Genomic DNA, 16,714 nt, shown 5'->3' on the forward strand with positions numbered 1-16,714 from the left:
GTTTGAACCGTTTTTATTTGAATGTTTGAGAATGGGCCAGTTTTGATGGTGGGTGACTAACTTTTTCCACGAATACATCTTGGGGAAGTTCTAGGCTCATTATTCACGCAGAGGGTTTTCCCTGAGATGTTCAGACTGACCAAATGAAGCATTCAACTTCTGCTTATTAACACACTTTATCCACGCTTCAGTAGAATCAGTCAATAAAGAGACAAAGTCACAGATGGAAAAAAAATTGTGTATTAATTAAAAGCAAACAGGCCATACAGCCACAAGTAAATCCAAACTCAACAGGCCGTAAACCTGTCTCTTTCACTCAGTCACAAACCTCACTAACTTTCTTACAGCACACATAAATGGAGGAACAGATCCAATACTCGGCCGCGTGGTTATAAAACTAGACATTGGCTGAACCGGCCACACGAAACCCCTGTAAGTTTCCCCCCGCAAGCTGATTTGGTCTCTGGGACCGATTTATACTCTGACTCATGCATGCTCTGGAGGTCTTCACAGTGACTGCCGAAGCTTGTGTGAAAAGCCCACAGCAGCCAAAAAGTCAGCTCCAGGTCTCCAAGACAGCGTTTCCAAACAACTTGGGATGAAAAGGCGCCTGTACTGGGCCTGAAGCATCCTCACACTCTGACTGAGACAAACACTCAACAGTTTAGTGCACCACTAAAATAAGATGATTCAATTAGGTCATAGTACAGTATAATCAACCATAGAAAAATACATTACAATGCCTTAACTACAAATCACTTGGAGAACTGGAGGAAAGAAAATAAGGCACTATAGAATTTGAACCGCACCATGGTGACAATAATTTATGACAGGTTAAGCCTGCCTGTGGTGGAATGTTCCTATGCTTCCTAAACAAGTCTGTCTGTGCAGGGCACCATTCCTCTGTTAGTGTTCAGATGGAATCTTTAGCATATTAACGTTTGGGTATGAGAAGTGCCTTTGTGTTGAGAACCCTTTAAAGACATGGAATTGATGAGGGACCATACTAATAATGACCATTGGTGTTTCAGATTAAACTGGCATTAATAAAACAATGTCAATCACAACAACTGACAACCAAAGCTAGTAAATGCAATTTGTGAGTCTGTTAATAATTCCAACAGTCATGAAGCACAAGCAAAAGCATTAAAAGGTGCTTTACGTAACTTGAGGCGAAATGTGTCATACAAATCTCAGTCAATCAGGTGCATCAAATGGGTCTGTGTGACTATATCTGTATGACTGCTGTGTGACTCCTTAATCAGTGGTGGGGTCTGGCTTAGAGTGTAGCTCAGATCAGTGGAACATGATGGAGGACAATGCAAGCGAGTGCAGACACCATATAGCCCTGAAGGAGGTCACATGGGTGGAGACTGTCCAGTGTTCAGTCCTTTCTATATTGTTGTTTGGAACAACATACCTGCGGTACATGCAAGAAATGTAAAATTAAATAACACTAAATAGATAAAGCCTTTTGGCAATATTTGTTTTGTGAGTGTTAACTGCAAAGGGTGAAAGCAGAGGGAACGTCATTATCATTCATCATGACACAAACACAAACACAAACAGACAGCATCAACTAGAACTTTCTCGCATGTGAAGATATATACACACACACACCCACACATACATCACATACAAAGCCACCTTCTCTCACTTTGTGACACGGGATTCCAGAGACAATATGAAGACTAAAAGATACACCAGTGCAGGGGGCAGTCCATATGAACAGCCCGTGTTATTTTAAAACATTTTAGTTTAGAGTATGACATAGCCTATTTTTATATATAATTTCTCTCAAAAGGTAAATGACAAACTGCTATAAGATTACAAAAAAAAAAAAGAAGAAAAAAATAAAAAAGTGTAAAAAGGAAGTCATTAAACATTTAGAAAGGTGGTGACCCCCGTCACTGGGGATAGATAAATCTGATCTGCCGCTCTGTCCAAGAATGAGCACATGTGAGTGTAGCATGGGCTAATGGCCAGCGGATGAGCCTGTGTCTGTACTGATGTAGGGTGGCAGCAGGGGACTCTAAGGCCTTTAACATGAGGTGAGCACAGCCAGTGTATCAATACATAGAAGAAACTGAACACACACCCTAAACACACACCCTTCTTCTCACACACATCCACATAATTCATCACGCTTTAAAAAGTGTCCTGTTTTTGGTACTTTACATCCTTAACTTAAAAAAAAAAAAAAAAAGAAACAGAGAGGTGGTCTCTCTTGTATTGAAAAGTGGACCATAGAGAAAGTGGAGAGAGAGAGAGAGGAAAAAAATTCCTGGGTAAAGCAGTCCTTGTTTTTTTGGCATGAGTAGCACATGGATCTTGCGGAAAGTGACGAATGCCAGACTGCATGTCAGCAGCTGCAGTCTCTTCTGCAGGTGTGCCAAGTGCTACACGGGGAGGTCAGAGGTCAGGTCTCCATGAGGAAACTGCTCTGGTGTGGAGGGGGAACATGCCCAATAACCCTCCACACGGCCTGATGGACACATGAATACAAGTCAATAATGTACCAACACATCATTAAAACATTTATTTAATACATTATGAATGGCAACATATTTAGGAAGTGTTTTTATACATCCAAAAACCAATGGACCAATATTTGAAGAAAAAAAATGAATAATTAATAATCAATGAAGGTACTCACAGGCTAGATGGCTATAACAAGCTGTTGCGGCCATTGCTATGGGGCACCTTCGACCTCATCTGCTGCTGTACTGGTCCAGACTGGCGGAGAAAGACAGACAGACAGACAGAATCAGTACTCTTTGCTTTTGACCAAGTCTGTGTCTCTACGCAACCACATTTCTTCTACATTCTTAGGCAGGACAACACACACTGGGTTTCGGGACTTGTTGATGCGCCGTGTGTAATACCATTCCTTTTAGAGAAGAACCAGGAGGGGGGGGGGGGCAGGCAGAGCGCTCGCAGCCTGGGCTGGGAAACCGCTTCTCCCACGGTCATGCTCCAACTAGTCCCTCAAGTTCTGCATGCTGCGCACTGACACACCCATGTCTGACAGCTCCCGTTACAACACAAGTGAGCTACGTGTATGTATACGCGGGCTATGTTCTGAGTGTGCATGCATGTATATGCATGTGTGTGTGTGCGTATGTGTGTGTGTGATTTATGGCATCCTCGCAGGAAATACAGCCTCCTTTCAGCATTGTGTCATATTCTTTACATAACTCACAATGGCGATTCATGTTAAAACGAGCTCCCCGGGCCCCACTATAACAGCCGCTACAGTGCCATCTGCACCTGGATTATGTACAGCAGATAAACAGCCTGCTTTAGTCAAGCGACACAACACCTGATAACGCCAGCCAGCCAGCCATCCGCAGACACTTCCACATTACATGCACTGAACACACGCGCGACATGCCTGACGAGACAGCCACACATTAGCACAGTGTGTAGGCTACGCTAATAGCAGGGAAATGGGTGTGGACGCAAACAGACCGCAAGGCCAGGTGCAGATTTGCTCCTTTTGATACATGGCTGAAGGAGTCGGTGAGGCATGATGGCACAGGGCTCTCAATGCTGCGGCCACTTAATCAGACGACGAGGGCGTGGGTTCCCACGGGGGGGAACTTGGTGGACTTGGGCTTACGTAACGCACTACGGAGCCATAAAATGGCGTAATGATGCCAGGATGAATGTGAATATAGAAGGACCCATGAGTCCACACAGGCACAAAGAGCCAAGTTGTTGTGGGACAAGCCACTTCCAGCTGAACAGTTTTCAAGTACGCCCTGTATCTATTTTGCGTTCCAGCAGCCACACGCGTCATTAATGTCAGATCTTTTCTGGCTTATATTGCCATTAATAAAATCCCCCAGACTAAAGGGCATCTGTGGCCACCGTTCACAACTGCCGTCGTCCTTCAAAAGCATACTCTCAAAGAGGGCCGGATTTTATGATTGGCATAATCGCACACCATTTGAGTAGATAAATGTTTATCAGCGCGAGTCAATTTACGACCTGACTGGCGCATTGTTTCCTTGTGCTCCTTCCTGCTTGGTTTCGCTTTTGTAGAAGTACAGTCATGAAACACCGGGGGCAGGGGTGAGATTCTCCCGAGGCTGAATAACACCAGCAAACCTGCTTCACCCCCCCAACCCCCCCGACCCCCCACCCCCCACCCCCCACCTCCAACCAGGATCCGCAAAACAAAAGCAGGAACTTTAAAAACGCCAGCGAGTTAAAAAGAGAGGGGCCATTTACACTACATGTGACCTTAAATGCCCAATAAGCACAACACTCTGGCCCCTAAATAGCAAGAGGCAGGGGGGGAAGCAACAACACGCCCAAGCAATCCCAAGGAGAGGCACATCGAGTCCTGTTGTGAGCCTACCCCCCCTACCCCGCCTCAGCGTGTTCTCTGTGGTCCCGGAGAGGTTGTGTTCTGCTCAAGCAGGCCACCGGCCAACATTCCTCCAGGCAAGTCGCAGGCTGCTCGGCTCTGCCCAGGTAGGAGACTCACCCAGCAGCTAGCTGGATTAAGAGCCGGGGGAACCAGGCCCCCAAACAGGGCATCCACCCCTACTGCTGCTGTTCGATGTCTGTTTGAGGCTAGGATGTTTAGGGGAATCCTACAGGGGAGTTCTTCCATTCACTTCGGTTTTCGTTTGCATTTACTGACAAACAGAGGGATTCTTGACAGCAAAGGTGGAAAGTCCCACTTATGAATGCAAGTGAAAAATGATGAACTGAAACAGACATTGAAGCCACCAATTTTTGGACTCAGGTGCCGTGGTGTCAGAACGAGAAACCCATATCCTCTGACGTGCTCTTCAATGTGAAACTGAGAGATACACATTTCTCTGGATTGGATGTACCTTACGTCCAAAATGTAATCGCTGTTCAAAGACGGGAATACCAGATGCCGCGCCACAATGATTTTCATCACCTGCTCGCCTGTCCTAACTCCAAACACACTCACATCATTTGTGTTTCAAACTCAGCTTTGTAGGAGGTAAACCCTTAATATCCCAGAGCAGGAGGTGGCCGCCCTGCTGTACCACAGGTGATTCACAGGCACTGTATGGCCTCAATGTACTGGAGGTTGTGCACCTCTAGTTAAAGACCCCCTGCCAGGCGACCGTGTTCTTACCGGAGCCATCCCATCAGCCATCTCCCCAGAGCCTATGTGGGTCAGGTGGACAAAGTTTGTGGGCTCTCCAATCATGGTGCGGTCGATTTTCCTCCGTCGTTTCTTCTGAAAAAGAGCAAACAAAGGCAGGTCATTTTCAGGCAGCTCACTGGAAGAGCGTGGCACTCAATACATCAAGGTCGAGAGTGCAGATGCCTAGGCCTAGAAGTCCTGATAAAAACACATGACTTCACTGGTACACAGGGCAGAAGTATCTGCTACATTCTGTTGAGTGCATGTGAACGATTTATTAATTTCTGATTGGACAAAAGGGCATCCCACTCTGACACTGACTAGTAAATCACTCTGTGTTTCATATACTTCAACCATTGAATTGTAGGGAACGTAACATGACGATAGGTGAGTGTACAAATAAATGTGCAAAAAGCAGCCTCTCTCACTCAACTTGGCTGCAGAATGACACTCAGTACTCAGGTTGGAACTAGTTTTTGGGTGGAGAATGAATAACCAAAACAGACACAAACAAAAGACACAATCTGGTGTCTTGAAAAGTAATTAGTGGGTAGTAGAACAGAACTGTTGTCTAAAAGCAAAGTGACGCTCGTGTTCGTGGGGTTGGTAAAGGATATCTTCAAGGCTGTGATTACCTGCGGTACTCTGCCTCGTGCCTACGGCAGAATCACAGCCGTGAGGATATCCTTTACCAAGCCCACTCTCACTCGTGTCATATTGCGCAAATATTCGACCTGCTTCCTTTGCACTCTCTATTCTCTCCATTACAGCTACAGCTTCTGCCAAAGTCTCCCAGGTTACTAAGAGGTAGATTGGATGTCCCTCAAGGTGAAAGTTGTGTTGAACAGGTTTTTCTTTTTCCTCTTTTCCTCCAGACTTTTATAGCTGACACCGTGGATTACAGGGCTCCTTTTGAGGAGTCATCTATAAAAAGCTGTCCCTCCACAAATAAAAAAACAAACTAAAGTTGCAGGGTTGTTTCAGCCTCAGCTTCAAGGCAGCTTTTGAGAGAAACATGGGGAGGAATACAAGTAGGAACCGAGCGGAAAGTCTGAACGTTCCCCAAGACCATAGTTATTTTATGAGCTCATACTAAGCACTTGTCATCACTTGTCAGTCGAGAGAAAGAGCCAGCCCAATTCATTACAACACACCATGTTATGAGTGTAACTACTACAGAGGTCCTCAAAACCAGAGCTCGGCCTTCAAATTTTCCCCCCTAATTTCTCACGTTCACACAACTCATTTGAAAGGAGTCCAGCTGCACTGACCTCTTGGGCTAAACTCAACTTTTGACGTCCTACAACACACAAATAAATCCAAGGAAATGCATGAGACAAGGGCGGGGCCTGTGACTCATCCAACCATCTGAGGGGGCCAAATCTTCAGGGATTTCTTTTCCACACAGGCCCTAATGCCAGCTCCAGCCTAGCCTTGTCCTATCCCAACAATGGAGTAAGCGGAGGACTAAAAATAAAATAAAAAAAGAGGAGGGAGGGAGGAAGAAGAATGAGCTCACTCCCAACAAACCCCAGAAGCCCAGCTTCCCCTCTGAGCTGCGACTCATTGTTAGAGTGGGTCTGTGGTGAAGGCTGGCCCAGAGACACAGGTAGAGAGGGCCCCATGACCCCCACAATCTCACACTCGCGTCTACTGGTGAAGCTCCTCTCACAGCACACCAGGCTCAACTGTTCCCCCTCTCCAACAAAGAGATACCATATTCTCTCCAATTTGTTTATACTCAAATTTCCAAGTACAAAACCAAAATCATTTTAGGAAGAAAACAGAGTATTTATGTTATGTTATCGACATCTTGTTTATGCGGAGGAGTGCCAATTTTAAAGCAGTGGTTAAACAGTGTTTGCTTCCCAAGCTTGAGATGAAAAGATAGTCTTTCTACTGAAAGCTACTAAAATTCATTCAAAAAAAGCTGCCAGTGAAAGCCGTTTTTCTAATCAAACCAAATCAAGATCACTGCCAAAGCTTTGAGTGGGTGTACTGCCAAACCAAAATGAGACTCTCAACCCATATTCAAGACACAGGGCTACCTTCTGTAGTCAGCAATGTACTGCTTCCTGATGACAGAGCATTCTCTGTAGAACTGGTGTTTCATGTCTCGAGTTTTCATGCTTCTTCTCAAAAACACGTCTGTGCGCCTGAAACACTTCAACGTTGGTATGTGGGTCATCTGCAAATTCAGCTGATGGTGTCATGGCCTCCTCACCTCGTTGCTGCGTTATGGTTGCTCCGCTCACGGGAGGAGGCCCTTTCTAGAGAGAGGGGCCACTGAGGGGAGGGAAGGTCAATTGGGAGAGTATACAACCAGCTTCTGAATTTGCCTGGCTGTCTCCCAGCGGTGTCTGCTTCATGGCCCCACAGTAATCTCAGCCTCTTGTGTTTATGGACTCAATGGCCACAAATCTAATAGTAAGCAACTCTAATGCAGGTCAACGGCTCTAAATTCAACTTCTCATATCTCTACTGTCCTGTTAACGCCATTGACTGCTCATATCTCTACTGTCCTGTTAACGCCATTGACTGCTCATATCTCTACTGTCCTGTTAACGCCATTGACTGTTTCCTTCCCATGACAACTGCTGCTGAGTTACTTGCATGCCTCTGGAGTGACATCACCATAATGAAGGGTTCAGGTCCTAGTAACACACTGGAACACGACATACACTTTTACTGAATAGGCTGTTGCTTAGATTAAGAGGGTGTTTAAAAGGAAACATAATTACGGCTTGGATTAAGTTCAATTTAATGCATGATGCTCTATAACAGGAAGCTCTTAATGAGAGGTTTTGTTGTCAAAGCTGTGACGTCATTGCCTAATTGCAGCTTTCAGGTAAAATTTGCTAAATGCATTCAAACACAACCCTTTGTAACAGAGCCGCTGTAATGCGACACTTAAATGTCCTAAGAAAACAAAATGGTGGTTCAACTCACCGGCGGAGGCTTGGCGACCACGCAGCAGCCGATCTTGTGCCAGAACTCGCTCATCCCCGGCGCCCCACGCCTCCCGTCCTGGCTCTCTCTCGCCACCCTGCCGGCCGTTGTCGTACACCTCTCGGCGACTGGGCTGGTTCTAGGAGAGCCTCCCGTGTTGAGAGATTGGTGTGTTAGCGTGGACTCGGTCCTCAATAGTTCCCCAGTGACTGTGCTTTTGACTGGATATCCTTTGGGGAAAAAAAAAAAAAACTTGTCTTCTGGATCCTTCTTTGAATGCCCCTTCAGCCACACGCTTGTCAGGTTCTGCTACCTCTTGTAGGACCTGTAGAGGCACAAGCAGATTCCATTTAGAAGGCCAAAGGGCACAAGACAGGGCCCATATGAAACTACAACAGTTCACCTTTTGGGTTTCAGAGTGCTCACTTACATTTAGATTTACGCCACTATCTAGGTCACCTGAGCTTCTTTCACATACAGACATGAATGAATCAGGTAAAAACATAATGTTCATTCCCACTCAGTCTCTTCCATAACGGTAACGTCACGGGTGTGAGATACTACACAAACCTCCGCGAGACGTGTAAAACACGAGAGGCCTCATGCCAGTTACCTAGCTATGAACAATCCTAGCCATCTCTGATGCAAAATTAAATTTCTCAAAATCAGCTCACCAAAAGGCAGTCTTGGGTTCAAAGTGATCACAATTCCTTGCCGATGGTGTTAAATAGCTTGTGATATACATTAAACAACCCTTGCCCTTCTTGAACACGTTCATTCAAATTCCCATCGGAAACCGTGCCAGATGACAGTTGATGTTACTAGGTTGCCAGGGGATAGATTAACATCTTGACTTTACCATTTTGCTCCCATTCCCACATGACCCCATAACAGTAAAATAGTGGTAAATAAATGGCTTTCGGTGAGAGTGGGAATGAGGTACTGGTTTAGAGCAACAGGTTTCTAAGGCTACTGGTCTGCTCAGTGTTCAGTCGTAGGGGCATGGTATTTACGGAGTCTTGGCAATAAGACAGTGCTGGCACGGGTGAGTTTGAGGGGGAAGGGCGACAAGCTGTGCCAGAGCAAGACAGGTTTTTAACTGCAAAGGCAAACACTGCGAAGACTGTTTTTGCTAAACTGTGCTGGCACAGTACTAGGGAGGAGAGGTTATGGAAGGCAGAGATAGGCTACCACTATCCGATGGCAGGCAACATTAGTTAGAACAGTACGGTGTGGTACTGGAGAAAACCAACCGTTAAGAAAATACCCCGTTATGCTTGATTTACTAAATGCACATGAGACTATTTGGAATTTGACACTGTTAAAGCTCATTTGAACAATTCTTAGAATCTGTCCCTGGGGCCAACAAAAAAAAAGGAAGGCCCATAAAAAGAGGGCGTGAAATTAACAGAACCCAGAGTCAATGGAGCAGATACAACAGTGACGACACATTTCTGTATGAAGCCTTTAGGGGTAACAGTGCTTTATCAGGGCTTTTACCCAACCGCAGCATGATTGGGGTAAAAAACAACAACAACAACAACAACAACATCTCCATACCAAGGATCTATGGTATGAAGAGTGTGACTGATAACACTTAATCAAAGACCATAGTCTCATAACTCTTCCAGTCTCAAACACATTGAAGTGCATTATACTGCACCTCAGATCGGATAAGGGTTTCTGCCAAATGAATATGCAAATTAAAATATTGACATTTTTTTTATATATATATATCTTCACATGGCACATTACGGTTCCCTCTGAGTCATCTAAGTGTCAACAACGTAATTTAACTTCCTCTTTAAAAGGAAAACACCCACCAGAGGGATTACATGGTCAACTTTGACATATCAGCAAACCTGAGAAGAATATGCAATCAAACTTTAAGGCTGCCCTGTGCCGTTTGAAGAATACATCACAGGGTGCTCTGTGTTCAGAGGCCGAGGTAAAACTACCAAAAAAATCCATGGTTTACTATGACACCTCAACAGGACAACTCGACCAGTGAAAGACGTCCTTGAATACTGGACTGAGCACCACTGATGGTTCCTTCCTGCTTTGTCACAGTTCTCCTGTTTTGCAATTGCTAGTATCTTTCCCAGAAAAAGGCACAAGCAATAATCCCTTTTCTATTGTTACTTATTTGAGCAGCGAGAGGAATTTATGCCTTGGCTTAACAAGATAGCTAGCTGGCCCTAGTTTGACACACTGCCAACTTTAATGTAACAACATAGTCGCCATCTGTACACAAATCGAGTTCGACTTTGTACTCAAAGGGCAGGAGGTAACAGAGGGACTAAGAAAAAGTGAGGTCTTTTGAACTTTCTCAAACTCTACTAGAAATGTCCTTCTGTTATTTAGAAATGTTCAAACAATCTCTAATACAAAAAAATTATCTTCTAAAAAGGCAATCAGCATCCTAGCTGAAGCCGTTATTTGTGCACGGACTCAAAGCTCTCGGTACGCTCACTTTTGCTCGGTTCCCTACAGCGAAACAGCTAACGTTATGATACATCAAATTACTGTAAATATTTAGGTGTCAAATATGAACTGTGAGAACATTCATTTGGACCACTGATAAACCAGGTCTTTACCAAGAAGAACGCCGATTTTACGTTTAAGACTTTCAAACTGCCTTAACGTTCATTGTTCACAAAAAAGTCTGTTTATAAGAGGATAAAACCGGTATATTTACCTGGGATAACGTATGCTGATCGTGGAAGACTTTTGTTAGGAAAATAGTCTACAAGGAAGGTGACGTTAAGGTTAACGTTTAATTGGCATACTATGGACATCCACAAAGTCGACGATGGCTGGTTTCCTGTGAAGTTATCTAGCTAGCCAACCTAGCTGGCAGGGCACGACCACTGTCCAGTAAACGTTCAGCATGACATCGAGTGACGTTAATATTAGTTAACAGCGTTTACACGGTGTTGAATGTAGTTGCCAGGCAGTGTGTGATTCATCATCAGACTGCTAAATTGATGAATTAATGTATGAACTTTAATTCAAGTAGCTATGAAGTAGTTAGCTGACGGAAGCTAACGCACCTAACATAAATAAGACATCTCCCGGTTTGGCTCAAACACTGACGTTAGCTAGCTAATGTTATAGCAAACTCTTGGGCAACTAACTACAGGAAGAACTAGAATGTGTGTGTGTGTAATAAAAAACCAACGCACCGACTACCGATATGTAGCTTAAAGTTATCCTATTTAGTGAAATTAACTCTAACCGGTAAATATACCATTATGGAAAAGTGCTTCTGAAATATAAAAAAGCTAACTGTTAGCAGTCACCATTCAGTGACTAAACCAGCAGTACATCAGAACTAACGTAAACTTACTTAACATAACGCTCGTTGCATTTATTCCCATGTATCCAGGTAGCTACCAAGCGATGTACAATAAAAACCGTTACACTAAATAACTTTACCTGAGCAAGGAAAAATCCACCCTTCCAGCAGTCTTTAGCTGAGACTTCTGAAAATCTGAGTAACCACACAGAGGCGTTGAAGCACACTGGTGATGGAACAAGCGCCAAGAGGACTTTTCCCTCAATGCAGGCAGAGACAAATGTGACCAAAATAAAAGTTCGAACTGAATGTGCCCGTGTAGGCAATGAAGCGTCTGCTTTTTTATTTTTCATACGACACACAACCATAAAACGTATGAATAACAACAATTATCACTACATTTTTACACGGAAATTTACCGCTGATCGTCTGACAGGACCTTTATTTCAACAGGCACTGCATTTCCGAGACACAATGTACGTTTTGGTCCCAGGAACGTACAATTTAAGGGAAAGCAATGGTTTGAGAAGTCAGGGGACAAGAAACGTTGGACAGTAGCCTACGTGTGACTAAACGCATCGAAAATTAAATGTCTGTATCCACATATTGGTCCCAAGCTGAACTTGTCGAAATTCTCTGACCCGTCATCTTCAACTGACCAAGCTCCTTTATAACGTGTCTGGTTGAGTTCTCATGAAATGGAACTTAACAAGGGCAATAGGGCCCTCTACCGATGAAAAATTCTAATTGTAATGAATTGTCTTATTGGGTATGTATTCATTTGTAATGAAGAGGAATAAGATCGTTGAACAAAGAAAGGTTCGTTTATTTTTTGTTCTCAAAGTGTATAACATAACATTTTAAAACAACACTGATGAGAAGGTGCTGAAGTGGCTATAAAAATTTGATAAACATATGGTCACAGAAACTAGGTTACGGGCTTGTTGAAGTTGTTGCTGAAAAACTACTTAAGGGCTAAAACAGGTTGTAGGTGGTAGAGATGGAAGCCAGACTAGAGTGAAAGCTAGCTGTACAATGCATGACAATAAATATGACCCATGTCATGTCCATGCGAGGGGTCATGCCAAGATACAGACCAATCGTAATCCTGAGGTGGTTGGTGAACAGTGGACTGCACCTCATCCATTTACTCTGGACATTTTCGCACACTCAGCAACATCCAACTTCATCCCCCTGTTGCACATTTTTGCCAAGTTCTAAGAGGGAAGGAGCACATTTGAACATTAGTTAACCAAAAATGGAAACATTTGCCTTTAAAACAAACAAGCTCTGGGGGGGGGGGGGACAAACAAACAAACAGAAGAAATGAATACCACCACAATTATTTGGACACTAATCTCATGGAGCCAGAGATGGAGACAGGTACTGTGACTAAATTTGGGTGGGGAATGTGGTTCACAGCACTGGCAATTTCAAACTCAACCTAAACACTTCCTGAGGGTGTGGCACAAATGAGTAGGGGGCGTACTGGGACGTGCTTCAGTTTGGAGTAAATTCCAGCATGCAACTCTTTGGTGGATCTCGTTTTTAATGCAATTCTAGTCCCCAAATTCAATGACCTGCCTCCAGACTGTAAACTCTGATCGTAGAATGCCAAAGTCACGTTTTGCTACATGTGATCACTCAAACACATACCAGTATTTTGATTGACAGGTTCTATAGAAGGCCTATGTCCCACATGGTTCAACACATTCTGGGCTAGATCCCCTGACCTTGAATCAGTTCATGCCCAAAACGGTAATCCATACTTACACTAACAGCCCTTGCAATGCTGTTGGGGGACTGTAAGGCAGCCAGCTCATTGAGGATTCTCTTCAGGTCATCAGTGCAAGGCTTCTCTGCAAATGGAGTGGAACGTAAGCAGAAAATGAAGTCTCTCCTCAATGGAAATGTTGATGTTCGCTTATATAAAGGCGATGCAAGGGTACTATACCAGGTTCAGGAACTTGTGGCTGAAGCTGTAAGTAGGGGTGTTCTAATAGCTCTGCAATTGAGATTCTCTCCCTCGGATTACGCACCAAACACCTCTGCAATGGAGATGAATTATAATTACACAAAGCACCTAACTGCCCCCCAAAAGAGCCTACACCTACAAGCAGGAGACAAAAATAAAGAGATCACAGCAACCAAAGATAAACTATGACAAGAGCTCACCTTGAGAACATCCAACAGATCTTTCTCAGCCATGTTTGGGAAATTAATCTCAAACCTGGGATCAATGATCGCGTGCAACTTTGCAAACTGGTTGGTGATGCTCTGAAATGGTGTCCTTCCATAGGTCATGCAATACAAGATGCACCCCAGAGACCACACATCACCTTTAGGACTGATCTGAGGATGAAAACATGCACGCACGCACACACACACACACTTTAATCCTGGGTTACACAACGGCACAGCGATGAGTCCACCAAAACAAATACATTTGAGCATTCGGACACATGCACAAATTGCCTTCCTGAAAATGGAGGTACGTTTTACCTTTGAGGTTCCTGGCTTGGATGAGGTGTCTCTGATGGCCTCAGGGGGCATGTAATTCAGAGTGCCCACCTGAGAAACAGCAACAGCAGAATGCATGAGTACAGCCTGGCTCCCAATCAGTGTACCAGATGACATACTTGCACTCACTCACCCTCACACACACACACACACACACACACACAGTCACACACACCTACCTGTGAGTCTTTCATGATGCTCGTCATGTCTGGCTGAATGTGATTGGCGATGCCAAAGTCAAGCTTTAATGAAGCATTCACAAATACGAAGTTGGCTGGCTTCAGATCACTGTGGACGATTCCTAGGGACAGTAAAATTTACATTAATAATGAAATGATTAGGGCACAATAAGCACTGGTGGTAGCTCATATTCACCATGTTTGTGGATGGTCTGGACGGCCTCCAGCATGTTCATCCAGTAGACCTTCGTCTCCAGGGGGTTGACGGACTTGCGCTTGCGCAGCCGGGTGTTGAGGTCCAGGTCCCCACACTCCATCAGCATGTAGATGTAGCTGTCTGTGATCTCACTGCAACCAGAGAAGCAAACACAGCACTTACCAAAATGTTTCAAAACAATGCATGTCCAATCAATGACCACATTTTTATTTATTTATTTTTTCATTTTGTGCAGCCTAGAAATGAGCCCATGACCTAGACCCTTAAAGATGCATCCGCAAAAGGATGTTAATATTTGAGTTCTACACCCAATCAAATCACACCCCTCACTTCCGTGCTCCTAAAGCAATGTGTTGATTAGCTGTTTATAGCTCAGTCCAGACCACTATGTTTGCATCCCATTTCCAGCGCCAGGACTGTGTACAAGCACTAGATTTTTTTTCCGACCGCACACACTCAACGGAGCTAAAGGATCTCACTGAATTTGACACCAAGAAATAAATAAAAAGAGTATTGCATTGAAATCCCAGACTGCACCTTCAAGACATAGTACCAGCTTAGAAGTCTTGAGACATGTTGAAAACAAAAAACAACAATAACCACAAACTCACTAGTCGTACAGCTTGATGATCTGGTCGCTGTGTTGCTGGAGGAGGTTGAGGTGCTCAATCTCATTCTTGTAGCCCTCCACTGTCTGGGCGTCTGCCTCCTCCAGGTTCACATACTTAATGGCATAAAGCTGCCCTTTGTGATCAAAGACTTGATACACCTGCAAATAACCCACAATTCATGAATAAGGGGACAATGTAGAGACAGCCAGTAAGGAGTCATCACAGAACAGAACCTGAGATGAACAGTGCTCACCTTGCTAGATCCTCCACCGCCAATCATCTTCGAAATAAAGAACTGCTGGCCTTTGATTGTGATGGACTCAAATGAGTAGACAGATCCCTGGAGAAGAATGACATTAGATAGATGAGGGAGCCACATTAACATCAATATGGCTAATAAATCAAGACAGTGAACTGCTTAAAGGCCAAAGCTATATGTCTGGATATAAGATATAGGACTCTTTACCTGAGGTGTCTGCTGAACGTTTGAAACCTGGTTCTGAGGGGTTTGAGGGAGAGGGGCCTGGCTCTGGCTGATGCTCTGTATTGTGGGGGGCACAATGACTTCGTCATGTCCATCCCTCTGGGCAGCAAACAACTTCTGGCCTGGTGGTTTTGCATTCAAAATATATAGTTTCAGAGCTGTGATTGGTGTAGCAATAATTATTAATTGTGACGGACCGAGCCTCGGTTGCCGTCAAAAATGTGGGTTTGGCCCGAAAAGCTCAGAGGCAGAGCGAGGGTTCAAAAATATATGTTTATTTATGCTTCAAATATCCTGGAGAACTGATAAACCTCTGAATTAGCAGAGGACAAAAAGCAACAGTCTCCAGATAGATCATCTGCTAAGCCTCTATCTGCAGAGGACAACATTCAGCAGTCTAATACATAATAGCACCTGCTAAGCCTCTAGAAGAGTTGAGGACAACAATCAGCAGTTCAACAAGTTCACATAACCTGCTGAACCTCTATATGGGCAGAGGACAACAATCAGCAGCACACCATGCTACATAGCAACACTTACCTGACATGACAAGACTAACCAAACCAGACAGCGCAATGAACATATATACCTGCCGGCCAGCACCATTTTTAAACACAGGGGTAGACACAACAAAACAAACAATACACACAATGACAAGACAGACCCTTAAACATACACGTAGTATTCCTCAGGGTTCTAAACAACAAAGAAATAACTAGGTAATAAAATAAGCACTTTCTAAGTATATAAAAACACTTTATCAAAGTGGTCTGGCCCAGACCATTCCCGGTGTCCCTTCTGCCAGCCTAGGCAATTAGCAGGGTAATTAGCAAGGAACCAATGTAATCAGTTGTATGAGTGTTTGTGTGTGCGTGTGCAAACCATGTCTGTTTGGGTGCACTAGAGGTCTAATGAAATTACAAATGGCAAGATTAAGAACAGATTTAACTGCGAAATACAAAGTAGATATCTATTGTGCCAGTCCATGATCCAGTATTTTAATATGTGAATCATACCTCCGCAATGTCTATCTGCTGGGAATTGTAAATATACCCAAATACATGCATTTCTAACAACTTTTTGTCTGTGACATATACATAAGCATAAACTGATTTAACTAATATTAAATATTTTGTAACTTGCAGGGGGGTACAGTAAATGTCACGTGATTCACAAATGTATTGCGTGATTCACATCACATTCACGAAGATATTAAAAGACCAAACCAGAAGATGCATTTACCTCAACAACTCCGAGTCTCTCCGAGTCTATTGTTTGAAAATGGTTGTGGCCAAGAGCAAAGTGTGACCGTCAGCGTG

The 16,714-nt window shown here is 44.0% G+C and overlaps 2 protein-coding genes across 2 annotated transcripts; both read right to left on the reverse strand.

Moving 5' to 3' along the window:
- Positions 1–224: 224 nt before the first annotated feature.
- On the reverse strand, positions 225–11,395 carry cdc42se1 (CDC42 small effector 1). Its single transcript, XM_031576488.2, has 5 exons — positions 10,785–11,395; positions 8,087–8,316; positions 5,126–5,230; positions 2,657–2,736; positions 225–2,485 (listed from the first exon to the last, which is right to left on the reverse strand). The coding sequence occupies exons 1-4, from the start codon at positions 10,882–10,884 to the stop codon at positions 2,668–2,670; spliced, it is 504 nt and encodes a 167-aa protein (XP_031432348.1). The 5' UTR covers positions 10,885–11,395; the 3' UTR covers positions 225–2,485; positions 2,657–2,667.
- Positions 11,396–12,189: 794 nt separating this feature from the next.
- LOC105908890 (dual specificity protein kinase Ttk-like) lies at positions 12,190–15,957 on the reverse strand. Its single transcript, XM_031576486.2, has 11 exons — positions 15,936–15,957; positions 15,378–15,517; positions 15,165–15,251; positions 14,912–15,069; positions 14,280–14,431; positions 14,084–14,205; positions 13,887–13,955; positions 13,560–13,736; positions 13,339–13,432; positions 13,158–13,243; positions 12,190–12,601 (listed from the first exon to the last, which is right to left on the reverse strand). Exons 1-11 carry the CDS (start codon positions 15,940–15,942, stop codon positions 12,524–12,526), a joined length of 1,170 nt encoding a protein of 389 aa, XP_031432346.1. The 5' UTR covers positions 15,943–15,957; the 3' UTR covers positions 12,190–12,523.
- Positions 15,958–16,714: the final 757 nt, after the last annotated feature.

This window comes from Clupea harengus, chromosome 11 (assembly GCF_900700415.2).
Source record: "Clupea harengus chromosome 11, Ch_v2.0.2, whole genome shotgun sequence".
NCBI classification, from domain to species: Eukaryota; Metazoa; Chordata; class Actinopteri; order Clupeiformes; family Clupeidae; genus Clupea; species Clupea harengus.

Excerpts from the sequence above, each read along its gene's own strand:
- cdc42se1 (XM_031576488.2), bottom strand. The coding sequence starts at position 10,884 with ATGTCCATAGTATGCCAATTAAACGTTAACCTTAACGTCACCTTCCTT. Across the intron at positions 5,231-8,086 it reads TGGTCGCCAAGCCTCCGCCG|AAGAAACGACGGAGGAAAAT; the intron begins GTGAGTTGAACC and ends GCTCTTTTTCAG. Across the intron at positions 2,737-5,125 it reads TGGCTGATGGGATGGCTCCG|TCTGGACCAGTACAGCAGCA; the intron begins GTAAGAACACGG and ends TTTCTCCGCCAG.
- LOC105908890 (XM_031576486.2), bottom strand. Across the intron at positions 15,252-15,377 it reads ACGTTCAGCAGACACCTCAG|GGATCTGTCTACTCATTTGA; the intron begins GTAAAGAGTCCT and ends ATTCTTCTCCAG. Across the intron at positions 12,602-13,157 it reads GCATTGCAAGGGCTGTTAGT|AACTTGGCAAAAATGTGCAA; the intron begins GTAAGTATGGAT and ends CTTCCCTCTTAG.